This window comes from Danio aesculapii, chromosome 8 (assembly GCF_903798145.1).
Source record: "Danio aesculapii chromosome 8, fDanAes4.1, whole genome shotgun sequence".
NCBI classification, from domain to species: domain Eukaryota; kingdom Metazoa; phylum Chordata; class Actinopteri; order Cypriniformes; family Danionidae; genus Danio; species Danio aesculapii.
This window is the reverse complement of record NC_079442.1, coordinates 52,371,786-52,397,756: the sequence shown is the minus strand read 5'-3', so window position 1 is coordinate 52,397,756 and position 25,971 is coordinate 52,371,786. Positions and strand designations below refer to the sequence as shown.

The window sequence follows — 25,971 nt, the reverse complement described above, 5'->3', positions numbered from 1 at the left end:
CTCAAAGTATCTGAACATGACCTGAAAGCGGTCGGCATCATTGGAGTGCAGCATCCTGTAGAGAAAAAGAGAGTAAGAAAGTGTGTGTGAGGTTTCAGCTCAAATAGCACACAGTTAATGTTTTATAACTCTCTGAAATTGACCCTTTCAGGCTTTGATACTAGTTGTGGTGTTTTGGTGCCTGTCACTTTAAATTCAAATGAGATTGTGCTCTTTTCAAAAGAGGGCGGAGCTACGGATGCCTATGTCAGCCAACCCAGGCTCATTCTGAAAACGTAGTCCCGAGGACGTTTCTGGAGACCGCGAATTATGTAGCTGGAGGTACGTATGGCTGCATTTCATTTTTTAACCGAACGCTGCGGGGCGGTATGACTCCGTTCCTTTTAGCGCTCGCCAGCTGACCCCTTACCTTCGTGTGGAGGGCTTTCCCGCCGCGACCAGTTTGTCCGGTTAGCTCGTCCTGTACGTCGGCGGACTTGAGACGCAGAGAGGAGCTGACCACGACGACCGGGTTCGAGTCTGGGGAAGAGCGGTTCCAGAAATCAGGTAAGACTACAACAGAATCCAAGAAATGAAGCCAAGAGGTTAATAACAGGGTGAGAATGTGGTAAAATCCAAAAACGTGGTAAAAAAAAAAAATCAGACGAGGGCTTTTCTTTTTCCGGACGGCTTTTGTAAATTGTTGGTTAGGTTTAGGGCGGGCGGGTCGATCGCTAAAATTGGTTGGGTTCAGGGAAGGTGGAGGGTGGGTGGGTCGGCCAGCCGATTGGCCGATCGCCCAGTCAATCATTCAGCCAGTCGGACAGACAGACAATCGTTTGACAGCGGCCTCTGGTGGGTTTACGCGAGAACAGCGCAACCAAGAATGGCACTCGCGGGAGACGTCTGAGAAGCGAAAAAGCGCACACAGCGGCCTCTCGCGGATTCGCGAAAACCAAAAACTGCAAAAATACGCACCTCCTGGGACGTATTTCGCGGTCTCCAGAAACGTCCTCGGGACTACATTTTCAGAATGAGCCTGGGTTGATGTCAGCATAGTGGCAGATTCAAAAATAAGACTAACGTCCAATGATGATGAGGAACAGATGGTCACTAATGGGTGGGGTTTTCCCTCTCTGATGACATGTACTGTGAATTGACAGTTGTGAATTGCATTATGGGATGTTGATCTCTGCTCTGTCCACTTCTGATGATGAAAATTCAACATTTTAACATTTTAAAGTCACTTTTATTGACATTTTAGTCGTTTGAAATAATATAATGTATAAGAAATAATACTTTCTAAAGAAATAAGTCTGTAAAATAACAGAAAATGTGCTGCAGTTTATTACAAGGTTGCTGTAGTGTAATATACAACACTAACACAGACAATATAGCACTGCAGACTATTACACCTGCACTGTGGAGAGCATCCTGTCTGGCTGTATCACCACCTGGTATGGAAACAGCACCAGCAGCAATCGCAAAGGCCTACATAGGATTGTGCGAACTGCTAGAAGTGTAGTTGGAGGTGAGCTTTCCTCCCTCCAGGACATCTACACCAGGCGGTGCATGAGGAAAGCCAAGAGAATCATCAGCGACTCCAGCCACCCAAGCCATAGACTTTTCTCTCTGCTACCCTCAGGCAGACAATTCCGCAGCATTCGATCACGCACTAGCCGACTGAAGGAAAGTTACTTCCCTCAGGCTGATGAAGACTTAACACACCCCACACAGACTCTTCCACACCCCTCACTGCACACCATCAACATGTAGCATGCACTGCACTTTAATCAATACATACTTAAAACAATACTGCCTACAGCTATGTGTGCACCTATTCATTGTACATATCGCTGCCAACACTGCCAATTTTACATTGTGCTGTTTTGAGTATGTTGTAGTATTTTGCACTGTCGTTGTATTTGCATTGTCTGAAGCCAGCACCTAAGCCTTTCACTCATCATAGCACACGTGCTGCTCATGATGTGACAATAAAAGTGATTTGATTTGATTACAAATGTTCATAAAAGTGACTTTTTACAACATTTTAAGGTTAAAAGTCACTGCAAAAAAGATCAAGATCCCATAATGCAATTCAAAAGCAGAAATAAACAGGGGAAAATAAAAATTATTAAGATAATAAGATAAGACAATCACAAAATATGGAAAACTGCTAATTTAGGGATATTTTTTCCAGTGTGTATAAAGAACTGAGCAGCATCTCTGACCTCATGTACTCCAGCCGGTACACAGACAGCAGGTAAGTGCACATTGCAAAGTCCAGTTTATTGATGAGAGCGGCAGCTTCGGGTGACGGGTCCAGCAGATTGATGATGGTGCTGCGCAGATCACTCAACTCCGCCTTCATAAACACACACACACACACAGCCCTCCTGAATTATTAGCCCTCCAGTATATTTTTCCCCCAGTTTCTGTTTAACGGAGAGCAGATTTCTTCAACACATTTCTGATCATAATAGTTTAATAACTCATTTCTAATAACTGATTCATTTTCTCTTTGCCATGATGACAGTAAATAATATTAGACTAGATATTCTTCGAGACACTAGTATTCAGCTTAAAGTGACATTTAAAGGCTTAACTAGGTTAATTAGGGTAAAGTTAGGGTAATTAGGCAAGTCATTGTATAACAGTGGTTTGTTCTGGAGACAATCCAAAACAATTATTGATAACAAATAAGCACTTGACCTTAAAATGTTTATTTATTTATTTATTTATTTTTATTATTTGAAACTGCTTTTATTCAAGCCAAAATAAAACAAACTTAGACTTTCTCCACAAGAAAAAATACTACAGAAAATACTGTGTATATATATTAATTCCCTGACGTTTAAAGGGCACATAGGTAACCCCTTTTTTCAGATTTAATATAAGTCTTTTGTGTCCCCAGAATGAGTCTGTAAAGTTTCAGCTCAAAACACCCATCAGATTATTCATTATAGCTGTTTGAAGAGTCTGTATTATAGCTGGGAAAAAGGTTTTGCTGTTTTTTGTACTGGGCCTTTAAGGCTAGTCCTCTCTGCTCCACTGCTGTATTGATATCTGTTATATTAATGCACGAAATAAACCTGACTTAACGTTCAAACCAAGATTGAAGCGTCTTCTTTTATAATTGTTCTGACACGCGGCTGTGCTGATGAAGTGAATCTGCAGTGAATCGCTGTAATTCATTACACACATGCTCTGTTTTAAAACATGTTAAACTTGTGAAACTCACTCTTGATCACGTTTGATGATGATTGATGATCCTAGCGAACTGAACAGAGCTTTTATTCCCGGCTGCTTTGCGCACGTCCTCTCTTGATTATATGATTATACATGTGACTACCGGACATGTTAATGCACGGAGCTGTCAATCAATATTGGAGGGCGGGGGGACCGCACTCCTACGTAAAGTTGCGGTCGATCTGAAAACCGCTCCAATTGATCCACCGTTTTTATGTTGTTAAATTTGAAAAAAAAAGGACTGGGTGTGTTTATTTCACCCCAATATGACGGTTTATACACTATACTTACACACATTTCTGTCCAAACAGCTTGAAAAGTAGATTTTTCACCATAGGTGCCCTTTAAATGGAATACACCATTTAAAATACCATGATATTCCAGAAATTACATGACCTGTGGAAACCTTGAATATCAGCATTTGTCTCCACTGATAGTAAAACGACACAGAGACAGAGAGTGTGTGTATACCGGAGTGACGGTGTCGTTCTTCAGTGCAGAGTTATACTGGAGCTCTGAACGCAGCGGTTCTCCACTGGGGAACGTCAGCAGGGGAGATTTAGTGGCGATTTCACAAACACCCTCGTACCATTCCTCAGGCCACAGACCTAAAACACACACACACACACACACACACACACACACATTTATATGTTAGATTAAACACTGTGACAGAAAAAAACACTCATGATCAGTCTCTTTAAGGGCACAGTATGTCAGATTTTAAAATGTATAAAAAATCCACCAGAACAGTGTTATATATTTAGCTTATATATTTGTAGCACATGTCATGTGTCTTAAGATCTTATGCCAGTTTCACCTAGGAACTAATTAAGGCGGAGCTGATTGCAGGGGAACTATAAAAATTATGCACCACTGTGAGTAGACAGACAAATGCATTCACTTTCTAGCCTTCAACAAGCTAAGGGATGCTTATGCTTTCCTGGAGTTTCTCCCTTCTGTAACCAGCCAATGAGGTATGTTTTTTTTGTATGATTTGTTGATTTTGTTTGATTTAAAGTGCATTGTTGTTGTTGTTGTTGGTTTGTTTGGTGTGTGTATTTAACTTTGTTTATGAGCTATGCGATTTATGAAGTTAAATTGTATTAGTTAAGATTATGTGATCATTATATTATTTGTGACCTTAATGTGATGATTTGGATTAATTTGATATGGAAATGCACTGTTGTAATTTATTTGTTGTATGTTTTTAGTTCTTACGTCTGAGGTCTTCTGATCTGCCCTCTATGTTGAGAACTGAAGAATTGATATGAAAATAAACCAGTCAGTAGAAATAAAGACTCTTGCTCGTTTGTTGCTGGAGGGGAGCTACTTATTTGCAATAGAATTTCTTAACTTAATAAATTATGGCTAATCATTTTGTAAAAATGACAAACCTGAAAATCTGATATATAGATTTGATTGTTAAAAAAAGTATGAAGATTTAACCTAAAGCTTTACCTAAAACTAAAAGGACATGTCTTGGGATGGGGACTTGAGATTAGAGATCTCTGTAGATAACTGGACTAATGACCTTCAATATATCAGGTCTTGTTCCATTAACTCTAACCTCCAGCTGATCCAATATAAAGTAGTCCATGGACTACACTATTCAAGCAATGAATTGCACTCTATATACCCCTCTGTATCATCTCTATGTATTAAATGCAAGTCCAGTGCACTGGCTCACATATTTTGGTTCTGTTCACAAATGTTTAAATTTTGGACTGAGGTGTTCTCTTTTTACTCTGAAGAACTTAAGATTGATTTTCCTCCTGACCCTCTTATTGCAATATTAAGTTGGGCTCCTTCACTTGAAAACTGTTCTTTGGATCCAGACAGTTCAATGGAGAATGGCTATGGCAAAAAAAGGTAATATTGCTGATGTGGAACAAAGAGTGTGCACCTAAATTTGAGACATGGCTTACAGCGTTTTGTAATGTTTTACACATGGAAAAGATTAGACATGAGATTGCAGGCAAACCAAAGAAATTTTCAAATATTTGGTAGCCCTTTTTTAATGTCTGGAGACTGACCAATGATAACAGTGGTGTGGAGGATTTCATGAAGCATAGCAATGTTTACAAAATACATATTTTCATAATTGGGTATGTATACAGGAGGTATTTATACATCCAAAAACTTTTTTCCATTTTATTAAATTTTATTATTATTATTTAAAATCTTTTTTTCTCATCATTTTTATTAAAGATGTATATATGATTAAGGATCTGTAAAGTTGTGGATATACATGTGCATATATGTATTTATATCTTACATATGAAGTCAGAATTACTCACCCCCCTTTGAATTTAATTTTCTTTTTTTAATATTTCCCAAATGATGTTTAACAGAGCAAGAAAATTTTCACAGTATGTCTGATAATATTGCTTCTTCTGGAGAAAGTCTTATTTGTTTTATTTCAGCTAGAATAAAAGCAGTTTTTGATTTTTTTAAAATCTATTTTAAAGGTCAATATTATTAGCCACTTTAAGCTATATTTTTCTTTGATAGTCTACAGAACAAACAATCATTATACAATAACTTGCCTAATTACCTTAACCTGCCTAGTTAACCTAGTTAAGCCTTTAAATGTCACTTTAAGCTGAATACTAGTATCTTGAAGAATATCTAGTCTAATATTATTTACTGTCATCATAGCAAAGATAAAATAAATCAGTTATTAGAGATGAGTTATTAAAACTATTATGATTAGAAATGTGTTGAGGAAATCTGCTCTCCGTTAAACAGAAATTGGGGATAAAATAAAGAGGAGGGCTAATAATTCTGACTTTAACTCTATGTTTATTTATTATTATTCATCGGCATGGGGGGGGGGGGGGGGGGGGGGTTGTTCTTTAAAATGTGAAAAACTTAAAATAAAATCAAAACTAAAAGGATTACAAATACATTTTTGATCAGTGAAATAGATGAAAATCTGCATGAAACATAACTGGTGTATGGGAGACCAACTTAATGTTTTTCTTTTACTTGGTAAATAAAACTAAAGGCAAAAATAGACTGTTTTAAGGCACAGTATGTCTAAAAACCACCCGAACAGTGTTATTTATTTAGCTCATTTAGCTATTTTTTGCTTTATAATTTAACTTAAAGACTACAGACAAAAAAAAAGTGTAAAAATTACAAAACTTAAACTCATTAAAATATCCAAAAACCACTAGAACGGTGTTACATATTTTGTTAAATTATATTCTTACACTATCTCAAATGTTTGTATAAATGTTCAAATCCAGAAAATGAACTAATTTTAACTAGTGAGACGGAGTGTGTGCTGTGCGTTCATGCTAAAACACCACACACCTTACCTTTCCGGGTTGTTTTCTAGATAACTGAAACAGCAGTGAGGCTTAAATATGATGTGTGTTTTATTGGACTGCACAGAACAGTATTATAACAGAAGAGTAAAATCTGATTAGTCTGATAAAACACCTCTGCTTTACTCCCACATGATCACGAGCTGAAAAACGTAAGGGCTGAACAGTGGCATAATAAAAGCTCTGCTGTTTTCCTGTCTCTCATGAGCAGGGGAGAGGGGGGGGGGGTCGCTTGGTGATTTCCAAAAATCTTATATATGTTATTAAACTACTAGAATGACCATATTTTATCTATAACCTATGCAAACATAGCCAGTTAATATTAAATTATGACTTTTTGTTTATATAGTTCCTATTGGTGTGTGTGTGCACCGTTGTGTGCAGTGTTTGCATGTTTACAACCAACTCCGAGGATAGTGGAGGTCGTAAGTCACTGGAATTGTTATTATGAGGGTCGCGGACTGAAAAGTTTGGGTGAACAAAACAGTGAAACAGCAGTGAGGCGTTAATATGTTGTGTTTTATTGGACTGCACAGAGCGGCATTAATATAGAAGCCCAAAATGTATTTAGTCTGATAAACAGCTGATTATTAGATGAAGAACCAAAAGCGTGGACTGTGGCATAATAAAAGCTCTGCTGTTTTCCAGTCTCTCATTAGCAATTGCTTCATGTTATCATGATAACAAGTGTTGAATACTTTAGCTCAGTTAGATGAAGACTACAACTCCCATGATGCCACACTGAGTCATCAAAATACGCCTTTGTTGTAAATAAACGCCCTCTAGTGGCCACAATTACACACTGTGCCTTTAAATGCTGTCGGTAATGCTTTCCTTACCAGAACCTTCCACAGCAAAGCCCATGACCACAGAATACAGCCAGAAATCCCTGAAGAGCTTCTGCAGGCGAGGTTTGGCTTCTTTGATGGGGGGCAATCGGCGGGTCAGCTATTCCAAAATAAACACAAACAATATTAATGTAAGTTCAAATACATGCCCACATCAAAAGAAAAGATTACAGTAATTTAAAGCAAATGTTAGTGTTGTTAACTTTAATACTGTAAAGTGTGTCATACTGTATGCTGTACATTACAGAATTTACAACTCTTTGCTAATGAATCCTCCAGCATACTGTGGTATTGACTGATAATAAATACTACAGTACACTTAAACTGTACAGTACACAGTAAACTGTGAGATGTATTATAGTATAATATATACAGTTGAAGTCAGATTCACCCTCCTGTCAATTTTTGTTCTTCTTCAGATATTTCCCAAATGATGTTGAACAGATTCAGGATTTTTTCACAGTATTCTCTATAATATTTTTTCTTCTGGAGAAAGTCTTATTTGTTTTATTTTGGCTAGAATAAAAGCAGTTTTATTTTTTTTTTAAAGCATTTTAGCATCAAGATTATTAGCCGCCTACAGAACAAACCACTGTAATACAGTGATTTGCCTAATTACCCTAACTTTACCCTAATTACCCTAGTTAAGCCTTTAGATATTTTTCAAGATGCTAGTATTCAGCTTAAAGTGACATTTAGTCAACTACGATGTACTTTATGGCAAATAAACTTAAAATAACAATAAAATAAAATAACAAATAAAAATATACTTGATGTCATTATGGGAAAGACAAAAGAAATCTGTTTAATTATTAAAACTATTATGTTGAATGTGTTGAAAAAAATCTTACTGTTTTTTTTAAGTGTTTTTATTAGTTTTACATTTTCCAATAATTACCGAAGAACACAACAATAAAAAATACAAGGAATACGCATTATAATACAAAGAAAATAATGGTTATAATAATTAAAATAAAGAAAAATAGATAATGAAAAAAAAATTTAAGAAAAAAAAAGTTATTATTAAAAAAAACTATTAGGGCATATAAATGGTTTTAATGAAAATACAAAGAGACCGTCAATAGGGGTAGTGAGCATTTTAAGCATCAGAATCCGCATTATATTGGTCTAGGTGATCAAGAAATGGTTGCCATATATTGTAAAACTTAGCAAGATTATCAATAATTCCATAACGGACTCTTTCCATGTGCAATATTTGAGTAAGATAAGTTAACCATGTCTTAAATTGAGGAGCAGAATCTGATTTCCACAGTTTTAGAATGACACTCTTAGCAATAATCATTCCATAAATTACGGTGCTTAGTATGGACGCATTATGATCCAGCAGAGAACTAGAGTACCCAAATATAGCAATTTCTGGGTCGGGTGTAAAGGTAAAACCATACATATCGGAAAACCATTTAAATATGTCACACCAGAAATCATAAGGTTTTGCACACGTCCAAAAAAGGTGGGTCAGGGAGCCTTCAGCAGACCTACACCGGTCACATGTAGGGGAGATGGTAGGAAAAATTCTGTGTAATTTAGATTTTGAGTAGTGCAGTCTATGCATTACTTTAAATTGAATTAACTGATGCCTGGAATTAATAGAACAAGATCGAATTCTACTGAGACTTTCCTCCCATGTATCAGTCTCAATCTGTTTACCCAGTTCCTCTTCCCAAGCATTCTTCAAATGAACTGTAGAGTAACTCGGTTCTTGAGAAAACACATCTACAAAATCTGAAATCAAATGTTTGGAATCAGGTGAGCCCAATAGTAGCCTGTAAACCTTTCTTTCATCTGGCAGTGATTCAAAAAAATCTTAGTGTTAAACAGAAATTGGGGAAAATATCCAGGGGGGCTGATAATTCAGGAGACCTAACAATTCTGGCTTCAACTTTGTGGTATTACACCTAGTATTAAGTGCGTTTGAAGGGTTAAATGAGTCAGATTAAGGTCTGTGTGGATTGTTTGAACTCGCTGCTGTTTGATCAGTATAACCACTTCAAAGTCCAGCAGGAGAACCAATACACACACAAACACACACACACAAACACACAGAGACAGATTCCAGAGGGAGAGAGCAGGTAAGCAGATCAAAACTAGCATAAAACTTTGTAAGATTTTAAAGATATTCAGTAATATTCTTGAGAATAGGGATGTAACCCCAAGTAAAGTGCTCCTTTAAAAAAAAACACTGAAAACTATCAGCAACCGTTTTGGATTTTGGTGTTTGAGTAACTTCTTTGGGGTTTCTGACCTGTATTTACTTACTTAATTTGCAAATCACTTTGTATCAGAGTTGTTTTATTTAACTAAAATTGTATTCAAATTATTACAATTACATTTTTGATGACATTTTTGATGATAAAACTGGTGTAAAATTAGATGACATTTTTTAAATGAAAATTTAGATGACAATTGGTACCTGAATGGTACATTATGGGAATATATCACAATGTGAAGAGACTTTCAACCAGCACAACAAAACATGTTTTCAATTCAATTCAATTCCCCTTTATTTGTATAGCGCTTATACAATGTAGATTGTGTCAAAGCAGCTTCACATAAAAGGTCACAGTAAATAGGAACAGTGTAGTTCAGTTTGTAGTGTTTAAGTTCAGTTCAGTTGAGCTCAGTTCAGTGTGGTTTAATAATCACTACTGAGAGTCCAAATATTGAAGTGTAAATCCAACGATGCGCAGCTCTACAGATCCCGAACCATGCAAGCCAGTGGCGACAGCGGAGAGGGAAAAAAAACTTCACCAATGGCGGAAGTGAAGAAAAAAATAAAACCTTGAGAGAAACCAGGCTCAGTTGGGCACGACCATTTTAATTTCTCCGCTGGCCAAACGTCTTGTGCAGAGCTGCAGTTTTAGTGGCGGAGGCTGGAAGCTGGCCTCAGCGAAGACTCGTCTGTCTCTGGAGCGTCACAGGAATCAGTCTCATGCTTCCGAAGACAATCACCTACTGCACCTTTAAAATGAGCTGACAACACAATTCTTGAGATTTTTTTTGGCACAAGTTAATTGTTTTATGTTCAATCCACTTAATATTGGTAAGTTAGCTTAATCGATTTGTGTTGGGACAACATGAATGAATTGTATGGAACCTTACTTTTTTTTTACAGTGCATGCATTTTTAGTTTACATAGGATGAGGCTTGTTCCAGTAATAGTTGTAGCTTATTATTGCATTACAATCAAATTCGGAAACGTTAGGGCTATTGGTTAACTTGATATTAGTAACTGTGTTAGTTACTGATAACTAGGCCCACATGGAATCTATGCGTGCAGAAATTCACAGATTTCTGCAGATTTTTAGCCCATCGAATGTTTATTTACTCGTGTTAATGTGTGTAAATTTATAAATTTTCAGGTTTTGATTTCAGTAATATTATTGACTAATATCAAAAAGTTCATTTAATTTATTTACAGTACAGTTTGTAGTGGATCTAATTGGATTTGCATCGCAAACATACAATAAAAGTAAAAAAGGTATTTTTTTATTTCATATATTAAGCTTAAGGGGCAGCACGGTGGTGCAGTGGGTAGCACAATCGCCTCACAGCAAGAAGGTCGCTGGTTCGAGCCCCAGCTGAGTCAGTTGGCATTTCTGTGTGGAGTTTGCATGTTCTTCTCATGTTCGCATGGGTGCTCCGGTTTCCCTCACAAGTCCAAATACATGTGGTATATGTGAATTTGGTAAGCTAAAATTGGCCGTAGTGTACTGTATGTGTGTGAATGAGTGTGTATGGATGTTTCCCAGTGATGGATTGCAGCTAGAAAGGCATCCGCTGCGTAAAACATGTGCTGGATAAGTTGGCGGTTCATTCCACTGTGGCAACTCCTGATTAATAAAGGGACTAAGCTAAAAAGAATTTTAGTTTTATTATTAAGTTTATTTTATTAAGTTAATTTTTTTTTTTTACTAAATTCTGTGCAGAAATAGCAAAAAATGTCCTTAGATTCAGTCTGGCCCTAGTAATAACTTTAACCAATTAACTAGTAACTAATAGCTTAATAAACCCCATGCATTTTTTTTTCTTTCCATAGGATGTGGCTCGTCCCAGTCATAGTTGTAGCATGTCTCCTGAACAGCCCTGCTTTGGCTGGAGTCAAAGACTTGAGCTCACACTTCAGCACACTAGAGAAGGAAAAGACGGTGGATGCACGTGGACTATCTCCAGGTGGAGAAAACACAGACATGGAGTCCATTCCCATAGACTTCCATCGAGAAAACACCGTCACCAATGACCTCCCGCTGGAGGGCCAGGATGATGAAGATTATGTAGACTTCGATAAAATCTTGGGTGAAGACGACTATAGCGAAGGCGATCATATCGATGAGATCTCCACCCCTGCTCCTGACCTTGACCTCTTCTATGAGCCCAGTGACCCTAAAATTCGTAGAGCACGACTTTTGCGGCTCTTCCACGGTCAAACACGCCTGCAGCGCATCAACGTGGTCAATGCACGCTTTGGGTTTCGATTTTATCGGAAACTGCGCAATCGATTAAACCAGACGGATAACATTCTTCTTGCTCCGGTTGGGATTTCCATCGCAATGGGGATGATGGGTTTGGGAGTGGGTCCGAACACTCAAGAGCAACTCTTCCAAACTCTGGGATTTGCCGAATTCGTCAATGCTAGCAATCATTACGATAACTCGACCGTGCACAAGCTCTTTCGCAAACTCACGCACAGACTTTTCAGACGAAACTTCGGCTACACGTTGCGATCGGTTAACGACCTCTATGTGAAACGCAATGTTCAGATACAGGACAGTTTCCGGGCAGATGCTAAGACATTTTATTTTGCTGAGCCACAGTCTGTTGATTTTGCCGATCCAGCGTTCCTTGTGAAAGCCAATCAGCGCATTCAGAAGATCACCAAAGGTCTGATAAAGGAGCCGCTGAAGAGCGTAGACCCCAACATGGCAGTGATGCTACTGAATTACCTCTACTTCAAAGGTACATCAATTTTAGACCACTTTAGTGCATTTTGTGGGTTTCCCTGCAGCAGAAGTCATCATAGTTGGGTAAAACTTAGAGCACAGTGAATGGGAGAGTACAACAAATATTTTTTTAAATATCTTATTTGCTCAATAATAAAAGAAAAACTCAACGATGGTGTTATCAAGACATTCAGAAAAAGGAAAAAAATAATGTGAGACTGATGCCGGCAGCCAGAAGAGAGAATAATTAAAAATGTACAGTCCTGCCCCATAGACACTGCATTAGAAACCCCTGGCATAAGCGGTACTTTGACGTAGACTATATAAAACACGTGTAAATACAAATAAATAAGCATACGTTTAAAAAAAATCTAAATATGTCGACGCCATTGGTGTAGTGGTTAGTGCGTCGACACATGCACTCCGGTGCTCACGGTGACCAGAGTTCGATTCCCATCTCGTGGTCCCATGCTGATCCTTCCCCTTTCTCTGCTCCTCATGCTTTCCTGTCAATACTCTATACCAGTGTTTCCCAACCCTGTTCCTGGAGGCACACCAACAGTTCATGTTTTGGATGTCTCCCTCATCTGACCCATTAACTTCAGGTTTTGGAGTCTCTTCTAATGTTCTGATGAGTTGTTTCAGGTGTGTTTGATTAGGGAGAGGATGAAAATGTGTACTGTTGGTGTGCCTTCAGGAACAGGGTTGGGAAACTGCATTAGAAGAGACTCTAAAACCTGAAGTTAATGGGTCAGATGAGGGAGACATCCAAAACATGAACTGTTGGTGTGCCTCCAGGAACAGGGTTGGGAACCACTGCTCTATACTGTCCTGTTCATTAAAAATGATAAAAAATCTAAATATTAAAGACTCTCGAGGATTTAAGATGCTGATGACCAAGTCAAGTCAAAGTTTATTTATAAAGTGCTTTTTAAAAACAACAAGTGCTTACCAAAGTGCTGTACACACATACACCATTTAAAACAAAGGACAAATTCAACAGACACATGACTCTCATGTGGTATTAAAAGCTAAAAGTAAAAATGGGTTTTAAGACTTGATTTAAAAACAGAAAGGGTTGCAGCCTGCCTAACGTAGGGAGGCAAATTATTCCAAAGTTTGGGGGCCACCACTGCAAAGGCACGGTCCCCCCTTGGTTTTTAACCTTGCGCGTGGAACAGCCAAAAGTATCTGATCAGTACATCTAAGTGCCCTTGATGGAGTGTACAATTGGATTAATGAGGACAAGTATCTTGGTGCTAGTCCATTTAGGCAATAAACACCAAAACTAAACTCTTAAAACGTATCCTAAACTGTACAGGAAGCCAATGAAGAGAAGCCAGTATAGGTGTAATGTGGAGTCGAGTCGAGATAAAAATATTAATTTTCAATTAAACGCATCATAACATAACAGTCATGTTAAAAGGGTCCATTGAGCTGTAAAGTTAAAAAATTAAATAAAATATTATTTGCCTTTTGATGAGAATAGTCATTATATAGAACTTAAATTGCACTTACAGCAAACTTACAGCAAATTATCATGTACTAAGTAAAATGTCAGCACAGGATCACTGAAAATACATGCCTTAGTCTTCTTTTTTTGCAAAATATGCTAATCTGAATATGTTTTGTTGCAGGTTTCAGAAGACAATTCCACTAGATGGCATTGTCTACATTTTTATGAATATGATATATGCAACTTAAGCCTGGTTTATACTTCTGCGTCAAGTGATCGGCGTGACCTACGGCGCAAGCCTTGCACGTAGCCGTGCATTTATACTTCTGCGCGCTGTTTCTGTTGCTCTGCAATACACTTCCGAAATGCTAGCTGGCAGTAGGTGTTTCTGTTTCTCTGTGTCGAGTTCCTTCGCTGGTGTTTTGTTTTTTCTGAACGCTTCCTTAATGTACAAGTGGCTCAAATTCGCTAATTTTGAGGCGGGAACCGGCGGACGTGCAACAACTTTAATCGTACGGTAAACACAAAACAGCAGTCTCGATCCGGAGCTCTTTCACAAGGCATTTTCTCGTATCCACACTTGTAAACACCCGCTGCATCACACTTGCGTGGCTCTCACCTCCGCCCACACTCGTCAACGCTACCAAGCAGACCAATCACTGAGCTTGCGCTACGCGTTACATTTTTTGAGAGGTGCACGCGAGCGGCTATGCGTCCACGCGTAGGCTGCACCGTAGCATACGCGTGCGCTTGATGCAGAAGTATAAATCAGCCTTTAGGGTCCATTATGTTGCATGTTTCTTTCGACAAATCCCCCAGAGGGTGCTGTATACATTTTTGTGAATTTGAAATACGTTACTTAGGGTATGTTCTTTTGCATGTTGCACTTGACAAATCCACTAGAGGGTGCTGTCTACATGCAAATCTGAAATCCGTTACTTGGGATACATTTTGTTGTACGTTTCAGATGACAAATTCACTAGAGGGTGCTGTTTACATTTTCTTGTGAATCTGAGTGAAGTTTATTTCTAAACCAATTTCGAGAGGATCACGTGCTTATGATCGATCACGGCTGGACCCGCATTAGCTAAAACATGATTCACTAATCAGATGAATCCTAACACACTATAAAAAAACAGACTTTCTTACCTTAGCTATCTTCATAATCCCCCCTTCCACCCCAACTCCTCCTCCCTTTTCCTAGATAGGGCAGCACGGCAGCTCAGGGGTTGGCAATGTTGCCTAACAGCAAGAACGTCACTGGTTCAAGTCCTTACTAGGCCAGTTGACGTTTCTGTCCGGAGTTTACATGTTCCACATGTGTTCGCGTGGGTTTCCTACTGGTTCCCTGGTTTCCTCCCACAGTCCAAAGACATGCGACATAAGTAAATTGGCTAAACCAAATTGGCACTATAGATGAGCTCTTACTCAGGCTCCTACCTATGCCTCTCAGTCAGCAGTTTATCTCTCCATAGCAATCTCTATAAGCTGTCATAGGCCCCAATTAAACCAGGGGAGTTCTTGAGACCTACCTGAGCTCAAACTCCCCTCTCACCCTTCAAACGGGAGGGAGTCCCAGGCTTAAGGATCTTCTGAGCTCAGGGCTCTCTCCCAGGACAGCATGCAAACACGCTTTATTATCAATCATCAGCTAAGTGTGAACTCTTGAAAACAGGTTATTTAGGGTAAGTTTTGTTGTACGTTTCAGATGACAAATCCACTAGAGGGTGCTATCTACATTTTTGCAAATCTGAAATCTATTACTTAGGATTCGTTTTTGTTGTACATTTCAGATAATTGTCCTTCCTTCTTCCTTCACAAGAAGGCAGAGCTTGTTGTACAGATCATCTAGCAAACCAAAACCCTTCCCTAAACTCAACCAATAGTAATTCCAAAAGCAACTGTAAGAGAAAAGTGCACTGTGATCATATAGTTTTACCTTAATCTTACCAATAGTAAAATTGATTAAGGAGTTTTAACCTGAGATTCTGCCTGAATGGTACGTAGGTTCCATTCCAAGGTTGATTAGTTGGTCATTTTGAAAGATGACCTTTCAGGAACAGGACTGGATGCCCCTACTTAAAACACTAGCAGTCAGAAGAAATAATATGATATGCACGCCCCAAGTAACACCATAACTTCATCTTTCCAACTGTCACAACAAACACAGGCACGTGGGAGCAAAAGTTCCCGAAGGAGCTGACACACCACAGGCAGTTCCGTGTCAATGAGAAAAAGCAGGTGCGTGTCCTGATGATGCAGAACAAGGGGAGTTACCTGGCAGCGGCCGACCATGAGCTCAACTGTGACATCCTGCAGCTGCCCTACGCTGGAAACATCAGCATGCTCATCGCCGTTCCTCAGAAACTCTCGGGAATGAGATCCCTGGAGCAGGAGATCTCCCCAACCCTTGTCAACAAGTGGCTTAGCAATATGACCAATAGGTAAAGCACCATACTCTAGATCACTAGACCATAGAGGCTTTTATACTGCAGGAACATTTTCATAGTTCTTAGAACTATTTGTGGAGATACGCACTTCTTGGTATGTTCACATGAACTGGGAATGCCTTTAGTTACAGGAACTCATTTTTTAAGTGGCATAACAATATGACAGGTAAAGCACCATACTTTAGATCACTAGGCCATAGAGACTTCCATTCTGCAAAAACGTTTCCATAGTTCCTAGACCTATTGATGAAGATTTCCAGTTCCTGTGAACATGCCAAAAAGTGGGTATAACTTTAGTTATACTAGTCATACTGCAGGAAGATTTTCATAGTTCCTACAATTATTGGTGGTGATGCCCACTTTTGGTATGTTCAAAGCAACTGGGAATGACTAGTTATAGGAACTCATTTGTTAAGTGGATTAACAATATGAGCAACAGGTAAAGCACTATACTCAAGATCACTAGACCATAGAGGATTTCATACTAAATGAAGGTTATATTTTTAAATAGTTCCTACAACTATTGGTGGTGATACCCACTTCTTGGTATGTTCACAGCAACTAGCAATGACTTTAGTTATAGGAACTCATTTGTTAAGTGGGATAACAATATGAGCAACAGGTAAAGCACTATAAACAAGACCACTAGACCATGGAGGCCTTCAAACTGAAGGAAGATTATTACCATTCCTAGATCTATCAGTAGAGATACCTAGTTCATGTGGAAGTGGGTATGACTTTAGTTATAGGAACTCACTTCCTAAGTGGCATAACTATATGACCAACAGGTAAACCACTATATTCAAGACCACTAGACCATATAGGTTTTCATACTAAAGAAAGGTTATATTTTTAAATAGTTCCTACAACTATTGGTGGTGGCACACACTTCTTGGTATGTTCACAGCAACTGGCAATGACTTTAGTTATAAGAACTCATTTGTTAAGTGGGATAACAATATGAGCAACAGGTAAAGCACTATAAACAAGACCACTAGACCATGGAGGCCTTCAAACTGAAGGAAGATTATTACCGTTCCTTGATCTATCAGTAGAGATACCTAGTTCATTTGGAAGTGGGTATGACTTTAGTTTTAGGAACTCACTTGCTAAGTGGCATAACAATATGACCAACAGGTAAACCACTATATTCAAGACCACTAGACCATATAGGTTTTCATACTAAAGAAAGGTTTTATTTTTAAATAGTTCCTAGAACTATTGGTGGTGGCATACACTTCTTGGTATGTTCACAGCAACTGAGAATGACTTTAGTTACAGGAACTCATTAGTTAAGTGGGATAACAATAAGACCAACAGGTAAAGCACTATACTCAAGAACACTAGACCATAGAGGATTTCATACTAAAGGAAGGTTCTATTTTTAAATAGTTCCTACAACTATTGGTGGTGATACCCACTTCTTGGTATGTTCACAGCAACTGGCAATGACTTTAGTTATAGGAACTCATTTGTTAAGTGGGATAACAATATGAGCAACAGGTAAAGCACTATAAACAAGACCACTAGACCATGGAGGCCTTCATACTGAAGGAAGATTATTACCGTTCCTTGATCTATCAATAGAGATACCTAGTTCATGTGGAAGTGGGTATGACTTTAGTTATAGGAACTCACTTGCTAAGTGGCATAACAATATGACCAACAGGTAAACCACGATATTCAAGACCACTAGACCATATAGGTTTTCATACTAAAGAAAGGTTTTATTTTTAAATAGTCCCTTGAACTATTGGTGGTGATACACACTTCTTGGTATGTTCACAGCAACTGGCAATGACTTTAGTTATAGGAACTCATTTGTTAAGTGGGATAACAATATGAGCAACAGGTAAAGCACTATAAACAAGACCACTAGACCATAGAGACGTTCATACTAAAGGAAGGTTATATTTTTAAATAGTTCCTACAACTATTGGTGGTGATACCAACTTCTTGGTATGTTCACAGCAACAGAGAATGACTTTAGTTATAGGAACTAATTTGTTAAGTGGGAAAATGACATAATCAACAGGTAAAACACTATAAACAAGACCACTAGGCCATGGAGGCCTTCATACTGAAGGAAGATTTTTACCGTTCCTAGATCTATCATTGGAGATACCTAGTTCATGTGGAAGTAAATATTTTAGGAATTTTAGTTGTTGGGGACTGGCCTGGTGGCTAGTTCCTATAACTAACCAATGCAAAAGTTCTTATGATGTTACAAACATGTCAGCACAACATTTAAATGTTCCTCACTTTAAAACCTGATTAACACAATTTAAGCAGATAGGACATGTCCTGGAATAGCTCAGATTGGACTTAATTTAACTGTAATTCTGAGGTGATCGGTACTTCTGATTTCATGGTCTGTTCAGATACCCAAACGTCTCTTCTGTGCACTTTCTGTTAGGACTCGTGAAGTGGTGTTCCCTCGATTTAAGCTGGAGCAGAACTATGACCTGATTGAGCACCTGAAGGAAATGGGAATGACGGACATATTCACTGAAAAGGGCGACTTTTCTCCCATGACCTCAGAGAAAGTCATCATTAACTGGGTAAGAGAACAACGAACACATGCTAGAATGAAATCAGATCTTGCATTTAATATGTATTGCAAACATTTTAGAAAAGGCCTCAGTGTTTACCAAAGACTTGCACTCTATGTGTGGCGGCATTTCCACTGCAGGAAATATATATTAAGTTGAACTTTGCATTGGACTGTAGGAGCACAGCAGACAGATTGTAAATGCAGACTGACTATCTGCCAGCAGGGGGCACTTATGGGCATGGCCAGGCGGAATCTGCAGACGTTTTTTGCTATTTCTGCAGAGAATTTAGGTAAAAATCTGTGGATTTCTGCTGAATTATTTTGGGAGTATCATAACTAAAACCTTAATATGTGAAATAAAAAATAATCTCTTTTTAACTTTTATTTAATGTTTAAAATGCAAATCCAATTAGATTCACTTCATTTGGTAAACAAAGCAAGTCTCTCATATGAGATCTCTACTAAAAGACTATAAATCAGATGAACATTTCTATTTTAGTCAAAAATAAAATAGAAGCTAAAAATCTGCGTGCACAGATTCCGTGTGGGCCTACTTATGGGGACTCCAGAAATTGTGGTTTCCACAGTAGCAGCTGTAATCAAAGCGGTAGAGCTGTTTAAATCCATATTTGGAATTGAATCACGATTCCGATTCCTGTTTTAGATCAAAGGAGTCGATTCTGAGAATTGATTCCTCACTGTAAATGCGATTTCTCTTTTGATTCTGCTTAAACCCTGACAGCAATATGCTAAATTAATCACACAACTAATTTAATTTGATTTATTAACATTGTATAAAATGCATGTGCACAACTGTCAAATAAAAACAGCAAACTGCACACTGAGATAACCACATAATTTTATTTAATTTATTAATTTTCCTTCGGCATAGTCCCTTATTTATCAGGGGTCGCCACAGCGGAATGAACTTTTCCAGCATATGTTTTACGGATGCTCTTCCAGCTGCCACCCAGTACTGGGAAACACCCACACACACTCACATTCACACACACACTCATACTCTAGGGCCAATTTAGTTCGTCCAATTCCCTTATGACACATGTGTTTGGACTGTGGGGGGAAACCGGAGCACCCAGAGGAAACCCATGACAACACTGAGAGAACATGCAAACTCCACACAGAAATGCCAACTGACCCAGCCGAGACTCGAACCAGGGACCTTCTTGCTGTGAGGTGACAGTGCTAACCACTGAGCCACCATGCTACCCGAAATTAAATGTTTCAATTTAAATGCTGTAATTTAGTTTAAAATGTAAATAGAGTCACCTGACAGATAGAGGACAATGTATATATATAATGCATTAGTTTATTTGATGATTGATTCAATGATCTGTATATGGTTTTTCTAGGTGTATATATACACATATGTGTGTATGTATGCTGCTTCACCCCCCCCCCTCCCTTTTTATTTATTTTTTATGTCATGTTTTTTGAATGTTGTGTAAGTTTTGTTTTGTTTTGTCCTTTGTTGTTATTATTATGTGATTGCGATTAATTGTGGGACCCCCTTGAAAATGAGATGGTACATCTCAAGGGGTTTATCCCTATGAATAAATATCAACCAGTTAGTACGATTCATAATAATGTTTTCGATTTATTCTTAAATATTATGAAATACTTTAGGAAATTACCCATGGCAACTTAAATGTAAAATAGTTAGGTATATTTTTCTTCAGCCCACGGGTCACACTGATATTTGGTTTTTGGGCCTTCATACTAAAAAGTTTGAGCACCCCTGCTCTTAACAAACACTTCAAGAAAATATATAACATATACCACAGGAACGGTAGAACTGATAATGTTAGCGGTTTTAAAACCTTGACTTTTACAAACCGTGGTAAACCGCTTATCCTATCAATCAACATATTGTAACCCTGCTCTTTTTCTCTCTCAGTTTAAGCATCAGGGGAGTATTACAGTAAATGAAGAAGGAACCGAAGCCGCAGCCATGACACACATCGGATTCATGCCATTATCAACACAAACACGCTTTATTGTGGACCGACCGTTCCTCTTTCTCATCTACGAGCACCGTACTGGCTGTGTTGTGTTTATGGGACGTGTGGTGGACCCTTCGCAGACTTAATCTGATACGAAGTCTGAATTACTAGCCCTCCTGTTTTCCCCAATTTCTGTTTAACAGAGAGAAGATTTTTAAAATCATTTCTAAATAGTTTTAATAAATCATTTCTAATAACGTTCTTTTCTCTTTGCCATGATGACAGCACATAATATTAGACTAGATATAATTCAAGACACTTCTATACAGCTTAAAGTGACATTTAAAGGCTTAACTAGGTTAACTAGGGTAAAGTTAGGGTAATTAGGCAAGTCATTGTATAACAGGGGTTTGTTCTGGAGACAATCCAAAACTAACATTGCTTAAGGGGGCTAATAATATTGACCATAAAATGGCTTTAAAACAATTAAAAACCGCTTTTATTCAAGCCGAAATAAAACAAATAAGACTTTCCCCAGAAGAAAAAATATTATAGGAATTACTGTGAAAAATTCTTTGCTCTGTTAAATAACACTTGGGAAATATGTGAAAAAGAAAAATAATAATTCACAGGAGGGCGAATCATTTAGACTTCAACTGTACACAAACAGAGCTGGGTAGCGACTGAGTATATGTAATCTGAATTATGTTATCATAACCCAAAAATCGAGTATTTTTAATTAGAGTAAAATACCTTTTAAAGTACTGGTAATCAGATTACTTTATGGATTACATATTATTTACGTAATGGCGGTATGTTGTTCACAATTCATTGATTCTTTTCTTTTGATGTTTATATTTTTTCATACACTCAAAAACATGTTAAAGCCTAACAAATAAGCTGTACACTGTGTGCACAATTATTATTTTGACCATATCATCATTTTATCCACAATTTCCAACTCCAAGCTGTATAAACTTGAATGCTTATTGGTATTAATGCATATCGGGTGATGTGTATTTGTGTAACGAGGGAGGGTGTGGCCTACGGAGATCAACGCCCTATATCAAGGTGTGCATAATTATTAGGCAGCTTCTTCTTCTCAGGAAAAATGGGCCCAAAAAGAGATTTAACTGACTCTGAAAAGTCAAAAAATGTAAAAAGTCTCACAGGGATGCAGCACTCTTGAAATATCTAAGATACTGGGGTGTGATCACAGAACCATCAAACGTTTTGTAGCAATTAGTCAACAGCAGGGGTGGGCAAACTCGGTCCTGGAGGGCCGGTGTCCTGCACAGTGTAGCTCCAACTCTAATCAAACACACCTGCTTGTAGATTTCTAGTGATCTTGAAGACACTGATTAGCATGTTCAGGTGTGTTTGATTAGTGTTGGAGCTAAACTGTGCAGGACACTGGCCCTCCAGGACCGAGTTTGCCCACCCCTGGTCAACAGGGTCGTAAGAAACATGTCGAGAAGAAACGACTGCCATCTTCCACAACTGCAAACCTACGTGGAGTGTCAAGAAGTACAAGGTGTTCGGTTCTCAGAGAAACGGCCATAGTGAGAAAGGCTGAAACCCGACCACCTCTGAACAAGACCCATAAGTTGAAGCGTCGAGAATGGGCCAAGAAATATCTAAAGACAAATTTTTCAAAGGTTTTGTGGACTGATGAGATAAGAGTGACTCTTGACGGACCAGATGGATGGGCCCTTGGTTGGATCAATAATGGACACAGAGCTCCACTTTTCTTCAGATGGGGTACTGGCATGGCCGGGTGTTATTAAAGATGAGCTAGCTGGACCTTTTCAGGTTGAAAATGGACTCAAAATCAACTATCAGACCTACTGCCAATTTTTAGAAGACACTTTTTCAAGCAGTGGTACAGGAAAAAGTCTGCATCTTTCAAGAAGACTTTGATTTTTATGCACACTGTAAAAAATAAATGTGTAAAATTTACTGTAAAAAAAACGGCAGCTGTGGTTGCCAGTACTTTACCGTTAAAAATACGGTACAACCTGTAAAAGTAATTCCTCATTTAACAGTAAACTACCGTATTTTATTAATTTATAGATGTAAGATGTCTGTATTTTGAATAACCAACATCTACACATCTTTTGTTAGACAGTTAGACACATTAGCACAGCCATATGCTGGTTGTGATGAGACAGTTACATGAATCAATGCTCATCACAAACAACTTTTCCCACAAGCAGAAAAGAGTATCAGTGTGTAGAAGGTGTTCAGTGTCATTCACACAGCTACTAAACACCAGTATGGTAACACGCTGAACTAGTAGTGTAAAATTAAAGTCATAAAAAATAAACACTGTTTATCAACATTAGATGTAAAATAAATCTCTAATGTACATCACTGATAGGGAAACAACTAAAAAGATCCATAGTAATGTCAACAAACAGCATAAAAAGTGATGTGCCATGCAGGGAACTCTGGGAAATCAATTTATAGTTATTCGCTGTATATATTAAGGAAACATACTGTTAACCAGGTTACGGATTTTTACCATTTTTTCCAGTTTTTTACCGTTAATATCACGGCCATTTTTTACAGTGCAAGACAACGCTCCATCACATGCGTCAAAGAACTCCACTGCATGGCTGGCCAGTAAAGGCGAAAAACTTATGACATGGCCTCCTTCTACACCTGACTTAAACCCTATTGAGAACTTTCGGGCCCTTCTTAAGCTGGAAATTTACAATAAAGGTAAACAATACGGTGTACATGTAGATATTCCCTTAAGAAAGCCAAAACTTCACTTAAATGTTCTTTACTACTACTTAAATGTTCAGGTTTGAGGGTTTCTTAACATTTTGATTAACCAAGAGCACTGTAGTTGTCCAATAACAAAATCAATGCTGAAAAATACAACTTGCCTAATAATTGTGCACACAGTGTATGTATTTTGATTTCATATGCCAATTGCATCCATTTGGATTACTTACAATTGGCATAATTTAACTTTTTATTAAGTTTAAAAGTTTATTAAAATAAACTTTGTGTAAAGTTAAACATAAACGAAACAAATAAGAACAAGACTCATGTAATAATATCAATAAATCATTTAAAGAAGCATCTAAAACACATTGGATTTATTGATATTCATTCATTCATTCATTTTACTTCAGCTTAGTCCCTTTATTCATCAGGGGTCGCCACAGCGGAATGAACCGCCAACTATTCCAGCATATGTTTTACGCAGCAGATGCCCTTCCAGCTGCAACGCAGTACTGGGAAGCATACATAAACACTCATTCACGCACACTCATACACTATGGCCAATTTAGCTTAATCAATTCCCCTATAGTGCATATGTTTGGACTGTGGGGGAAACCGGAGCACCCGGAGGAAACCCACGTGAACATGGGAAGAACATGCAAACTCCACAGAGAAATGCCAACTGGGCCAGCTGGGTGTCGAACCAGCAACCTTCTTGCTATGAGGCCACAGTGCTAACCACTGATTATTATTGATAATATTACCCCAATCTTGTTCTTGTTTGCTTCATATGAAAAGTATATATGTTATCCAAATGGATGCACAGTTTACATGCAATCATAATACATGAATCTTATTTATTAGGCCTACATTTTTTTTGAGTGTAATAAACCTGTTTGTAAATCTTTGTGATGGTTCACTTTTGTGTTTTTGGTAGATATGCGTTATATGGCATTGATATTACTACAGTAATTACACCTCTAGTGTTTTTCAGAGTAAATATTTGATGATATTGTTGTGCATTTAATGTGTTAAAATGTTAGTAATGTTGTACACGTACTTAATATGAAGTGAATGTTTAAAAATCATAATATGTGATTGTTTTATTCAGCAAACGCTTAAAAGCAAGGTATATATGTCATCATTTTACAGTATTAACTGACCATCATTGCACTTTATTAAAAAAGAAGCTGTTGAAAAAAATGCTTATAAATAAATAAATAATTAGTATATTTTTCTTTGTGTCTTTCAAAATGGTACAAAATTATCCTCATTCAATATAAGTGACATCAATTAAGGCTCAACACAAAAGTATTCTAAATGTAATCCAAAAGTAATCCGAATACACTACCATACAATTTTAATATATTACTACACATTTCACGCTATTAGTAATCAGTCACTGAGTACAATTCACCCTCCCGGCTCTGTATTCAAAACACAGATTTGCAATGGCTGTAAAAAAGATGGTTGTTTTCTTTTATAAGTTACGAGCAAGAGGAGTTTTGTACGTTTTGAGCTCATCAACTGTGTATTCTGAGGGCAGAATCTGTTGTTTGCAAATAAAGTGAATACCAGGACTGGTTTATTGCAGTAATCTGTTCAAAGGGTGAATAAAAACAACGCTCGAGTACATCAATGACACGGCAGGACATTTTGCAAGCCAAGTAAATATTTGTCAGCAAAGTTAAAGTCTAACCAGCAGCGGATCAGATCTAATTATGGTTTCCTGACATTAATAATCAAAACAGGACTGCGATTTGGCATTTTTCAACACAAAAACATGAGCTGATGACAAAAAGAGAGCAAGATTTATCTAACTTCATGTAGACAAAACCTTTGATTAGTTATTTCCATGCTCTTGCAAAATTTCTTTTTGATCTCCAAATGAATGCTGAACCACAGAGAGCTCATCAAACATTTAAATCACGAGGACAGCAAAGCTTTCTTTTCTGTCAGTTAGCATTTACATATTATGTCAGATGAAAAACAGATCCAGAAAGTGTGCTACTTTTATCTTTGCTTTTTAATGCGAGCAGCAACTCAGTGATCAGCTTGGTAATCTTTATTTACACATACTGTAGGTTCAGCAACGATTATAGATTTTGGTTGTACGATTATAGTCTGAGAAATAATCACGGTTTCACTGTTAACATGAGTATTATGCATTCATTCATTTCAAAACACTACTAGTTCAGTAAATCACATGAAAACTCATTTTATATATATATATATATATATATATATATATATATATATATATATATATATATATATATATATATATATATATATATATATATATATATATATATGTATATATATATATATATATATATATATATATGTGTGTGTATATATGTGTGTATATATGTGTATATATGTATATATGTATATGTATATGTACATGGATCAATGGCGAAGTTCTAACAGCCCTATCAGTGC

At 37.6% G+C, this 25,971-nt stretch overlaps 2 protein-coding genes across 2 annotated transcripts in view; one reads left to right on the top strand and one right to left on the bottom strand.

The window, feature by feature from the left end:
• Nucleotides 1–25,971, bottom strand: part of pi4kab (phosphatidylinositol 4-kinase, catalytic, alpha b) — a 133,679-nt gene that overhangs the window by 44,989 nt on the left and 62,719 nt on the right. The window contains exons 20-23 of the mRNA XM_056463221.1: nucleotides 7,403–7,511; nucleotides 3,700–3,836; nucleotides 2,211–2,344; nucleotides 3–55 (exon numbers count right to left, since the gene is read on the bottom strand). Of these exons, the coding sequence (XP_056319196.1) occupies nucleotides 3–55; nucleotides 2,211–2,344; nucleotides 3,700–3,836; nucleotides 7,403–7,511 (433 nt within the window). The remainder of the gene's footprint in view (nucleotides 1–2; nucleotides 56–2,210; nucleotides 2,345–3,699; nucleotides 3,837–7,402; nucleotides 7,512–25,971) is intronic.
• On the top strand, nucleotides 9,438–25,112 carry serpind1 (serpin peptidase inhibitor, clade D (heparin cofactor), member 1). The gene is made up of 5 exons (XM_056464179.1): nucleotides 9,438–9,501; nucleotides 11,469–12,385; nucleotides 15,996–16,269; nucleotides 18,692–18,836; nucleotides 20,745–25,112. The coding sequence occupies exons 2-5, from the start codon at nucleotides 11,470–11,472 to the stop codon at nucleotides 20,934–20,936; spliced, it is 1,527 nt and encodes a 508-aa protein (XP_056320154.1). The 5' UTR covers nucleotides 9,438–9,501; nucleotide 11,469; the 3' UTR covers nucleotides 20,937–25,112.